Here is a 13,206-nt window from a genome sequence, read left to right on the forward strand (position 1 = left end):
ATGAAAACAGGTGCAACAGGGTGGAGACAGCAGTATTTAAATGAAGGTTTTGCATTTCTTAATGGAGAGTTTGGACAAGCAGAAAGCCTGCAAGCACAAAATGAAATTTGATCAGGTTCTAGTGGAAGAGGTTAACAAATATATTGAGTTATAACAAAAACAAATATTACCAGAAAAACCGACATATGGGAGAGTATTTGTGACAAAGTCAATGTTGGACGGTCAAAATTATTCCATTCCAAAAAATATTAACACGGGTGGGCAAAATCCGTCCTTTGCGTATTCTGTCATTGTGCCTCCATCTCCTCCTCTCTACATTAATAGCAGTCATCTGTGCACAGTGCGCAGCCGGTTAATCCCTGCCCTTCAAAGGTATTATTTATAGACACAGTTACCGTCAGCAAAATTACCTTCTAGTTTGGTAAATCACAATGTGTGTGCTAAATAACATTATTTACATTTTCTTCTCCCTGTATTTTGCACACTGGGGTTCAAACGCCCCATATTACATATTCATTATGGCAAATGTACTAAATGGACAGCGCATACTATCTTGCTTAGTTGAAAGACGCAAGCCACAGTGCATCGCGTTAATAGATCAGCTTGCACATTTTTTGTGGTTGACGTCAAGTTTGCACATGTTTTTACACATGCAAACCTTTAATAAATCAGGCCCTATGTGTGTATGTGTCAATGTTTTCATGCTAGATAGGGCAGCAGTTGATTGGGCAGATGGCTCATGTCGTCATGGGGCAAGGGTGTGGGGGATGGTTAAGGTTGGTGATGGGTGGAAAGAGTTCTGTTTAATTACTTGTCAACTGAGCAGCCCATCTAGCTGCTAAAGAGGTTTCACCTGCCCTGAGTGCCCTGCAGGGGATCTGAGGAAGGGTTGGGGGGTTCTTAGTCAAACATGACCAGGCTAGCAGAGCAGGTGCTGCAGCCCACTTTCTCTGGACTGATGTTTATTCTACATTGTCTTTGAATGATTTTTGCAGCACATATCTGGCACACATATACACAAACCTTGTGTGTATGTGTGTAGTCCTTACATTCAAATTCTGAGAAAATCATATCACGGTGACCCTTGCGGTCGTGTTTATGGCCAGTTTTCAAGCCGACAGTCTGTTTAAACTGACACTGCCATTTTCTCTGTCATTGTTTCTATATTAAAATCTGCTATATGTACTATTAACAATGTCTTATCTTTCTGTCCCTGTCTCTTATTTGCTTAGTATGTGCTGGCACAGAGAACAAGCTGAGCACGCTGTCAGACCTGGAGCAGCAGTACCGCACCCTGAGGAAATACTACGAGAACTGTGAAGTCGTAATGGGCAACCTTGAGATCACAAGCATCGACCGCAGTCGTGACCTCACCTTCCTCAGAGTAAGGACTAAACAAAATGATACAGTGAACTGATAGATTGTATATTCAATGTGCTTGATTCATTTGAGAATTGACTGACATGTTGTCAGTTAAACAATATGTTACAGCGGTGATATTCACTTAGTAATCACTGTCAGTCTGGTGATTGGATGAGGCTGCAGACACTGACTGTCTCAGCTTATGTGAACAGAAGCAAAGTTACAAATTAGATCTGCTTTAAAGTTGGTAGCTCTTTAACATGAGACAGACTTCCAGCCAAACACAACAATCAGGGTTCCACATGTTTATTATCACCAATTAATGTGAATTACATGTATTTCCACAATGTCTTTAGTTTTCAGTACATGAGAATAACCACCAAATATCAACATGTGTAGGAATTGTCTAAAACCAAGGAATACGTTCAGAATGTCAACTTTGTCATCATTGTCTTCTTATTTGACCTTGTGGCCCAGATAATGTCTTGTGCTAAGATTCTTTTTTTTATCCAATCAGCACTCAGATTAGTGTCTTCATAGCCAATGATAAGCAGAGAGGAAAGTTGTTCTAATCAAGGTTAATCAGACTTCTTCTCTTGTCTGGGTGTCTGACTGATTGTTCGCACCACTGAAGTCTGAGGCATAGAATAATCAAAATCCAAATATAACTTGATCTGGAAAATCTCATTTTTGCTTAAACAGGATTCACAGACAGAAAAGGAAAAGTTATGTGGCATTGAACATTAATTGCTGCCTTTTAGAAAACATTCAGTTTCCGTATTTGTGAGCTAATTATTCACATTTACGAGCTATTTTATTAACCATCATATTCCTAAACTGACCATGTGAACCAGATGATTCAGGCAGGATTGATAGGAAACACTGGGATGTGATAAATGACTGAAAGAGCACTGTGGTTGTTGTTGTGCTTTGATGCTGAAGGATGTTGTTTGGGTGAGGGAACTGAGGCGGAATTGCTAACATGAATGCCTATTTCCAGTTTTGTTTGACAGACACATGCATACACACACACACACACACACACACACACACACACACACACACACACACACACTATGTCAGTTGATGTCAGCCCCCAGTCCTTTAGGGTAAAAGCAGTAATAGTGTGGTAATGAGAGGTCAGAAGGAGGCAGGGGAAGTCACTGTAGTGAAATTTGCAGGAGAAAGAGAAGAAAAACACACATTGTTTTTTTTGGTGAAATCAGCTGTTACTGTTGACCTGTCTTGACCCTCCACTTCTCAAGAACATCATCCTGGACCATGTTGGCTGCACTCTGCACAGCTAACGCTGCCCAACTCCAATTGATTCAAGTCTATCTGAGGGACTGCAGAGCTCCCCTGGTGTTGTGCTAAACTGCTGACTGCATTAATGGGCCAGTTTTGCTGTGTGAATGAACTGGACTACTGAGACTTTGCAGAGAAGGCAGTCCCCCAACAAGGAAAGCTGTGTTTTCATATTTTGCTCCTTGGAGCAATGATTTTAAGTTAAGGCAAAAATGATTTGTTTACATCACATATAAATCTAATAGAGTGCATCTTGTGTATTTAGTTTGCATGGACCAAAAAAATCAATATTGATCAAAGCTGCAAAACAAAAAAAGAGTCATTAAGTGTTCCATGTTTTTGCAGAGCAATACTGACAACTCCCCCTGTGATGCAAAACAAAACCAAGATGATATTAAGAAAGGGGAGCAATGGATGGTAAAGTGCTACCATTAGACCCCTGCAGAGGTAATAAGCCCTTCTGACTCAGATGAAAAAAGATGGTAGGGGGGATAGATGCAGTTCAAAAACCCAGTGTGAATGTTGTTTAACTACACAGAACCAATTTTTGTCTTAAAACAACAGTCACACCCCTACGTTAGTTTTAGTCTTTTAGTCTCATCTGTACAAGATTATATTACATAAAGGAGTATTTGAGGTTGAGGTTAAAGGTGCTTTTAAATACAATCCCCTCTATACCTCCCTACTTCTGCACTACACCACTACTCATTTACAAAACGGCTCCCTGTGGCGCCAACATGCCAGGTTCTTCCACCTTTCCATGGCTGGCAATTAACATGGGTTAATTGAACATGCTAATTAAGAACACAGGGTGCCAAACAGCAAGGGAGCAAGAGGGCAGGGTGCAGTATATTTTTAGGAAATATTATTATTATTATGATAACACATTAACACATTAATAACATGGTTCCCCAGGGAGGGAAACACTTCACCTTGAGGTAGAGAAGAAGTGAAGAAAAAACTATTGTGCAGCACCCTACCATACCACCTGTCTCAGGGAGGTGATTGAAACTGATGCTTGTGCATTGGCTCCTTGGTTTCAAGATAGCCAAGAGATTGATGGCTGCCTCCCAAAGCCCCTAAAACAGCTTTAGCAGTAAATAGAGTCCATCTTCCAAACTGCCTCCACAACAGATGAATCAATGCTCACATGGTGATTAATAACTGCATTTCAACACTGCTTTCTCCCCTCTCTCACATATGCACATGCAAACCAACATCAGGGTTTAATCACACCTAGTGTATACATCGTCAATGTTTAAATCACTCCTAAATCCATATTCCAATTCCTTTTAATATTTCTCCAATATTATAATATATGTATTTGCATACTGAATGCTTGCACATTAAAACATTGAGTTGAAGTTGGATCCTGCATGTATCTGAATGTGATTTTTTCTTTTAATTCAGTAGTTTCTTTTTTTCCTGAATGGGATACCAAAGAAAGCAAACACACTTTGGCATCCCTCTTTTCCCTCATGTCACTTTCTTGCATGCGCATATAAACGGATCTGTGATTATGAAATATTAATTTTTCTCTCCTCCCCTCTTCCCAGTCTCAGTAGGGACCCACAGCCACGCACTCAGATCAGATTGTTTGTCTTACCATTGCAACCATTAGTAAACATGTAATTTTTCCCAGAGTATTAATGCAACGATCAGCCTGCTTATCAACGCATTGCAGACTCATTGATTCCCCACCTCTATCCCTGTACTTGTAAATAAGTTATGGGATTATCATTTACAGATGGAAAGATTTGTGTAGTTAGTATCAATAAAGAGAATGTAAAATCAGGTAAGAAGGTAAGAATCAGGTCATCAAACAGTGTATTTCTGCATTTTGTTACAAACAGTATGCATCATTTAAGATCAGAATATGAACCCACCTCCCAATATTTCCCTTCATCTTGTTCCACTCATACACATGCAGGTAAATAAGGTAGAAACGGTATTATAAGCAGCTTTCAATATAATAAAATCCAATATAACAGCCACAAACTATGGCCTTAAAATGTACCATAGAAATGAGTCAATTCACAAAAATGTTGTACCAGTATTGTTAAAAAAATAACTTTGCACATGTATTTCTTGTTCTGGTCACTCATTAGATGCTGGATTATGAGTGTGTAAAACTACACTACTGGTTAGCTGGCTGAGTGTTGGAGTTTCCAAAAAAAAAAGAAAGTGTTGGTTTGCATTTTATAACTGAACTGATACCAGGATGCAAGCTTTTTATTTTTTTTAATGAATTTTTTTGCCTATATTGAGGCAGTATTTGGCATAGAGGTAGACAGGAAACAGGGAGAGAAAGAGGGGGGAAAGACCTGCAGAATAGGTCCCTGGGTCCCAGGGACGCTGCGATTATGTGGCATGCGCACTAACCACTCAACCACCAGGGCGCAAGCTTTTTATTTCACATCAGAAATGACTAACAACAGCATTAAAACACAAGTCTTGCAGGTAAACATGTGACTCATGTAGGCTGTTATATCAGTTTATTGTGGGGCAGCTGCTCTGCGGGTGTGCTTAATTTGACTGTAACTGTGGTAATGTGCGGAGCCAGAATTTGCACCTAGAATGCTGTCAGAACTTTCATTTACAATTTCCACCACAACCTCCATTTAAAAAAGGCGTATAGAGGCACTCAGTGCAGAGTGAAAAATGAGAGACATCCGCAGACTGAAACAGATGCAGGGGAAGTTGACAGATAATTACAATAGTCATAATTAAAATGAAAGTAAGTTATGTTTTAAATCAAACATACCGAGACATGAATGTATTATAAGTATTGTTCTTGCAACATCATTTATAACCATTTTGTGGACTCAGACTTAACCATGTCATGTGATATGCTACTTAGGTAAACATAGCAACACATATCACTGGGACCACTATAGAAAATTGCTGATGAACATTTAATATCCAAGAATTCACAATAGACACTTCAATTGACTATTCCTATCAAATTGGCCACAATTTCACACATTGACCATACACGATCCAGCTTATTCTAGCTTTTGACCTAGTCTTGTTTGTCTGTCTCACACCCTATCATTGCCTATGTACTGAAGGGGCCCTGTAAGAACCAAGGGTAGTGGTCTGCTAATGTGGCCCTGAATGACACTTGTGTGAAGTGTTCACTTGACCCTCCTCTTGTTCAAATGACTCTCAGCTGTCATAGTGATGTGTACCAGATGGAAACCACTGTGAGCAGCCCAGTGAACAAGGACATAACCAATGTGAATAGAGATTCGAGATCAAAGGGGAAAAAAACCCCAAAAACTTTCTTTATGAAGGCAGAGGTTTGTATGTACAGAATGTCAACACATGCTGCTAATTCCATTATCGGTTAATAGTGATGAGCAAACGTTCTGCTAAAGAGAGTCACTACAAGGTGAAGAGAGGTGTAGTTCAACAGGAATGTCTTCAGTTATTGTATTTTCAAATGAGCATTTAGGGCCAAGGGAAAATTAGATTGCAGTAGGTCTAACCTGCTGTTCCTCTATGCTGAAATGTTAATATGAACCACTGAGGAAATGATGAAATGCTTTGTTCTCCTGCACAAACACAGCACAGTAGCTAGCAGAGAGAGCGAGAGCTGCCTCTCCATGAGACATACTGTGCAAACAAGGTTTACAGCAGTTAATCAACGTTAGCAAGCAGAAGGTTATAATAGGGGGGATGTTTTGTTGAAAACTAAAAAAAAAAGGTTTGTGATTATACTGCTTGCTCTGGAGAAGAGGTATGGGAGCCCAATTTTAACTTTTTTAAAAAATGTTTTATTTGGTGCAGCTAGCAGCCATTAAGTTCACATTCAGACCAAAACCAGCAGTATGGCACTATAGGGCAGGATTACTACGGTGGTGGTGGTGTGTTGTTTGAGGTACCAATTACACAATGAAATACGTTACAGGAAGTGGAGTTGGAATGAATTACTTCATCTTACTAAAGACTCATCAGAAGCCAAAACACTGCAAGGTAGTTTGCAATACTCGGATAGGATAGGATTTTACAACCTGGAAAGTTATCATGGTGGCAAATGTTCTATCTAATTGTGACAATTGCAAAGTAAGCAGTCAAATGTTGTTCATGTCACAGAGTAATCTAACAGGAATGTGTGCTTGCATGTATGTGATTGGTCAACACGACACAGAGCTGGATGACTTTGGGTTGTGTTGCGGTAAAAGGTGAGCCCGGTTCAACTTCTTGCCAGATGACCACTGCGTTTTTTTGCTGAGCCCTACCTGTAACCTGAGCTGACAATGACAGACTGATTCCTGGTTCATAAATTATCACTGGATCGACCTAACAAATCAACATTATATGGCCTTCAGGTGCCTGTCAGAAATATATCAGAGTTATACAAGTTTTGATGGGTTACTATGACAGCAACTGATTGAAGTTGTTGGACAAAATTAAAGCAACACCTGTAAAATACAAATGTGGTTTAACATGATAGATCAGCAGTACATGTCTTCCTTAAACGATAGGTTCACAATTTTTCAAGTCCGTTCTAAAACAATAGTCAGTTGCTCAAACAAACACTGACACACTTGAATGTAAATGAAAGACAAAATCCACATCAATAATGTATTTAAAAATGTTTTTGAAGATAATCCTGGGCTTCACATAATCCTAGGCATCAGTGAAATCAAGTCAATATCTTTCAAAGTTACTGTCTCTCTCTGAGATATACATGTATGTATATATGTGTGTGTGTATATATATATATATATATATATATATATATATATATATATATATATATATATATATATATATATATATATATATATATATATACACACAAACATAGCTTATATAAGTGGCTTTTAAATGCCATTTCCCACTGCATTTGAAAGCAGCATCTATTCCTGCACTCCATCCTATTCTTCTGACATCTTTCTTCATACTTCTTGACTGGCATATTTGTCCCTCAGGCACCATTGGTGCCCTCCCCAGCTCCCTTATTTTTGATGCACTGTTAGATGAGTGCAGATTACGTTGGCCCCCTGCTCCTCAGCAAACTCCTTCAATATTAATGAAGACTGATGAAGTGCTTGGGAGCCCCTGTCTTTCAGCCCTGACCTAGATTGGATTGACAATTGCAATTAGCGTCCCCTCAAGTTCATTTCCATCACTTTAATTTGACACGAAGAAGGACAGTGTGGGGTGGGAAGTGAGAACATTGAGAGAAGGAATTCCTGAGGAGAAAGATTAGACAGGGAAAATGGGGTGAAAGAGTTTGATCAGGAATTAGTTTGAGAGCTAGACAGTTAAGAGGAGGAGCATACTTTAGCGAACACTAAAGAAGTTGAGGAGAAAGCTAGAAATCTTATCTCAATGATATCTGAAGTGATTTTCTTAGCTTACTTTTTACAGTTCTTCTGTCTTTACTGTTTGTCATGTACAATAGCAGCCAGAGTGAAGTCTGTGGTAGAATTAAATCCATCTTAAGACATTTAAGCCGGATATAGGCTATGATATCCACTGTGTGGTTTCTACAATCGCTTGTTAAGTTCAGTATGTTTTTTTTTTTCCTATTTGAAATAGTTTCTCACTTCCCACATATTATATTTCTCACCTCTAAAAAGGAGTGTGTAAGATACAGCGATAGCAGCAGCTGGAAGTTAATGATTCTTTATAGTTTTGCAGGAAAAGAAGCAATGGATGATGGTTGATGATGTGTCATGTTTGTGTGTATTTTCTTTTTCTTTTTCCCCCCCGTTTGAGTAAGCTGATATGTGTGAGACTGTGTGTGCTATTTTAACTAGTAGGAAATGTGGCATCAGAAAATGTTCTCTTTGCCATAGAGACATTCATTTTAAACCTATCCTCTCACAGATTTAGTGAAGTTATCAGAGCCTGGCAGTCCTATATGCTCACTACGCAAGTTGTGTAGGGCCCCGCAGATTACGCAAGGGCCCTGTTTCCCCCTCGTGTCAAAGCAGGTGTCAGTGTTAACAACCTCAATTAGAGGATGAAGTGGAACTATCCTTCTGGTCGCGAAAAGAGTAAAACAAAAACAAACAAAATTGTGAATTGTGGGAACAGCAATCAGGTAAACTTGTGTTCTCTCCTTTCCAAGTTTGCTGTGCTAGACTGAAGTGCATCTCTCTGTAGTCTGCCTGTCTCTCTCTAGACTGTCTGTCTTGCTAACTTAGCTGAGCAATGCATCTCTTGGTCTGTCTTGCTAGCTTGCTTGCCAACCGCTTACAGTACTGTGTTCTGTGACTTTGTGCCTGGCAAATTTGAGAGTGAAATATAACTAATATGTTTTATAAATGACAATTGGCAGCAGAATTTATAAACTGCAGCTCGGAAAAGATAACCGTGTTGCATGTGAACATGCGTTGATACAGCATGTGCTTGCATGATTGGCATTGGCTATAGATTAAATATGAAATTTGAAATGCTGATTAGCGTGGCATACTGGGTTATATGAATGCTCATCTTAGTAAACCATAACTATCAAATATTCAGCCAAGCCATGGTTTAAATAGTACTTTATAATTGAAAATGTATGAAATGAAACATGGTTGAGCCAGTTTGAATGCAGCTGATGACATTAATAATAGCATTGTTATGTATAATTTACAGATTCTATGCTTGTCAGTAGAGGAGATTCTGGACCATCAGCCAGTACAAGCACAGTCTCAGTTGAGCCACATCCAGCCTCAGCCAGTATTAACACAGACCCAATACAGCTGGCTTCATCAAGTACTAACACATACTCAGGTGTAGTACAGGCAGCATCAGCCAGTACTAACACAACCAGAGGTGTACAACTAGTATCAGATACATCAGATACAATCAGCTCAGATCCTAATTTAACAGTTGTTGCTCTACCAAAGGACCCATCAGATTGGCTCCCAGTCTTAACAGCCATTATGAGGACTGAGCACAGAGGTCTATTCAAACCAAGACGGGATTTTTCTTACTCTAAAGACAAGTCCAGAAGACAGATGTCACATGAGGAAAAGATTACCAGGAGGTGGCTTTCATTTTCAATCAAAAACAGCACTGTGAATTGTTTTCGCTGCAAGCTCTTTTCTACGACAGACTACGAAATAATAAAGGAAGACGTGAATGACAGGTCAAATATGAACGCCATTCTGAAACACCAGGAGGGTAGTCCTGAACACACAAACAATATGATTAAGTGGAGGGAACTTGACCTGTGCCTAAGCCAGGGACAGTCTCTTAACTAGATACAAACAATATTTTGGGTGCTGAAAAAAAGAGATTGCAGGATGTCCTTGACTGCTTAACAATGTTATATTTACTTTACATCAATTTTTCAAGACGGTACAGATAGGCATATTTGACAACATATAGATGCAGCCATAGCCTTTAGGTGTATGTTTACATTGTATAACCAAAACTATCACAATGTTGTATAGGTTTTATTTAAGTATTTCATGACATAAAGCTATAATATTGTGAGGACTGGACTAATTATTAGTCAGTTAGCAGAGCCAAAGCTTTAGTGTTACATGTTTCACCCCGTCCCTAGCTGAAAGAAGCCTGGCATTTAGGGGTCCATTAGACAAACTATTCTACTTGTATAATGCAAACTGCCTAAAAAAGATTTACAATTACTGGCAAAATCTGACCCCGTGATGGAAAAATCATCTCAGCAAAATTAAAGATGGCGAGACACAGGCTCATTACCTTGGTAAGCGCACACAGAATGAACTGATGCAGATTGTGAGTAAGATTCTACAAGCAATTGTGACTCAAGTAAGAGACTCAAAGTACTTCTCCACTATCTTGGACTGTACAACTGACATTAGTCACAAGGAGCAAATGTCATTTTTCTGAGGAGCGTGGCTTTACAGGGAAAGTCAAAGATCAATGAACATTTCCTTGGCTTTGTGAATGTTGAGGTTACAACAGGCTTGAATCTGTCCACTGTTATCTTAGATAAGCTGGATGAGCAGAGGACTCCATTTGAAGATTGCAGAGGGAAAGCTTATGATAATGGGGCAAGCATGAAGGGCAAGAACCGAGGAATATAGGCCAGACTACTCAAAGAAAAAAAAAAAGTACCAAAGCAATGTTTGTCCCATTGCAGATGCTGCCAAATCATCTAAAGATGCAAATGGGTTATTTTGGGCATGTGCAAAAGCTCTTCTTTTCAGCTGGGACACAAAGATGAAGTGTTTTGAGGAAACGTGACACAAGATGGGAGAGTAAGCTCCAAAGTGTTCATGCAATCATGTATCATGAACATGTATCTGAAGTTCAGAAGGCATTACTGGAAGCCAAACAGGTTATCAACAATCCTGTGGCTAAAGTCCACAGAGCATTTGCAGAGGAAGTTGGGGCCTACTGCTTCTTGTTGTGTCGTATGGTATGAGATACTGACAACGACAAACAAGGTGAACAAGCTCCTACAAACCCACCTCAATGTAGCTGGATATAGCAGTGAATTTAATCTCAAATGCAAAGGAGTCCCTCACTACATACCAGGAAACGGGATTCTCTGAGGTCCAGACAACAGCCAAAAGTATTTGTGAAGAAATGAATGTGAAAGCTGTTCTGAAAGAGAAGAGACTGAGAAACAACAAGAGCACCTGATGAACTAGTTACTAATAATTAGCTCTATCCTAACCTTTGGATACCTGAGATCAGCTACCTGAGGTCTCCCATGTCATAGGAATTTCAGTGGTCTGACCATCATGAGTATAAATCATGACGTGGGGAAACATGTCCTATGATGACATGAAACATGAGGAAGAGGAATATTTTGATGGCAAGATTTTACCTCAAACATTCAAATGTTTACACTCTTAATAACATTTAAGATTGTATGGCAGAAGAGTGTTTATTTGGCTTGATGAACATCTACCTGCTTTGGCAATGTAGTGTGACAAATTACTATCAATTGTTAGATAGGAGAGGTTATCCAATATATATCAAGAAACCTGATGACTTTGTAAAAGAATGGTTGCCCTTCACCCATATTGTAGTTGTCCGTGGCCTATCATTACCTAATACCGTTTTTTTTTTTTTTTTGTCTTTGTGCACCTGCTGGGACTGCAGTGCGACTAAATCAGGCATTTAATCTGACTATACCTACCTTGATATGTTATGTTATTTCAGAATAATAAAAGAGAAAGCACGAGAGAGAAAATAAGTGTATTTTGTAAATGACTGCTTAACTATGTGATATCAATTTCTTCCAGACAGTCCAGATACACAGGTGCCCATGCCAATCTTGAAATGCTCGGGCTGTAAAGGGAACTAAAGCCAATCACTCAACTGTATAAGTTTTAATTACCAGTTAACAGAGCCAAAGCTCAGTGCTCTATTTTATTATTTTATACATTTTATATGTCTTATTTATATTAATATTGATATTTACTTATCTTATGATAGATAAAATATTCTATTCAATATATATTGTTTGTTTATACCTCATTCTGTTCTGTATAGGTCTACTTATTCTTAGACCGACAGATGGAGCAAACTGTTGGAGGGAGGATTGTAGGAGCACTGGGGTGTCAGGTGCGACTGTGTGGCAATGGCAAATAGTTTACAAGGCTCACAGTTAAGGTAGGAAGGCCCTTTAGCAGAATTTTGCTTAAGGCCCCAGGGAGGTCAGGTCCAGCTTTGGAAGCAATTGGCTATATCTGCGTCTGCAAGTATGTGTGTGTGTATTTGTAATAATACACAGGGTTAAAACCTGCCTCCTTATTTGACTGACAGACACATTGTCTTGCTCCCTTTCCCACTGATAGGCAGACCATATCATTTCTATGCCTGTCTTTGAGAAGTAATCTGGACTGATAGGGCAATGAAATGAGAATAACAGAAAGAGAGACGGAGAGGAAACATGCCTGTTATTAACTAACAACAAACAAATACCCAGAAAACCTTTCCTCAACTGCTCTTATTTGCCATCCCTCAAATAAGCATCTAAACACTTTCCATTTGTATTAACCTATAATCGCAATAATATTTTATTTATATAGCACTTTTCAAAAACAGTGGTACAAAGTGCTGTACATACATAAATTAGAGATATGAAAGTATTACAGGGGTGAAGAACATGGAAACAATAAAAATTAATAAAACAAATTTCATTTAAAAAAGTAAAAGAATAAGTAAAAACCAAAATAAAAACTGAAATAAATGTTGAAATCTTAAAAATCAATGAATAAATCCTTAATAAATACACTATTTATTAATTATACAATAATATAATAAAATATAATCCATCAATAAATCATTCAAATTAGAATTTACAAAAACAACTTTATAATAGTCAATATGTACCTTGTTTATGCATTAATTAATTCCGAAACAAATAATGGAATTTCAAAAACAATTTGAAAATGCAGTTTTAAAAATGGGAATAAATAACTGAATTAGGAAAACAGCTTTTAATCAGGCATTTAAAAGAGAAATTCCCATTTGCATTAACGTTTTTCCTCACTGCTTTTCATTTTTCTATTGGCTGTCAGATTTACTGATTCATTTAGTTTCTCCTTTTAGTCTCTCCATTTAGCCTTCCTGTGACACTTTGGTCCC

At 38.5% G+C, this 13,206-nt stretch overlaps 1 protein-coding gene across 2 annotated transcripts in view; it reads left to right on the top strand.

Annotated features, from left to right (window-relative positions):
* Window positions 1-13,206, top strand: part of erbb4b (erb-b2 receptor tyrosine kinase 4b) — a 337,205-nt gene that overhangs the window by 151,596 nt on the left and 172,403 nt on the right. For both annotated transcript variants that reach the window (XM_062431155.1, XM_062431156.1), the window contains exon 2: window positions 1,233-1,384. In XM_062431155.1, the coding sequence (XP_062287139.1) occupies window positions 1,233-1,384 (152 nt within the window). The remainder of the gene's footprint in view (window positions 1-1,232; window positions 1,385-13,206) is intronic.

This window comes from Scomber scombrus, chromosome 13, assembly GCF_963691925.1.
Source record: "Scomber scombrus chromosome 13, fScoSco1.1, whole genome shotgun sequence".
Classification (NCBI taxonomy): Eukaryota; Metazoa; Chordata; class Actinopteri; order Scombriformes; family Scombridae; genus Scomber; species Scomber scombrus.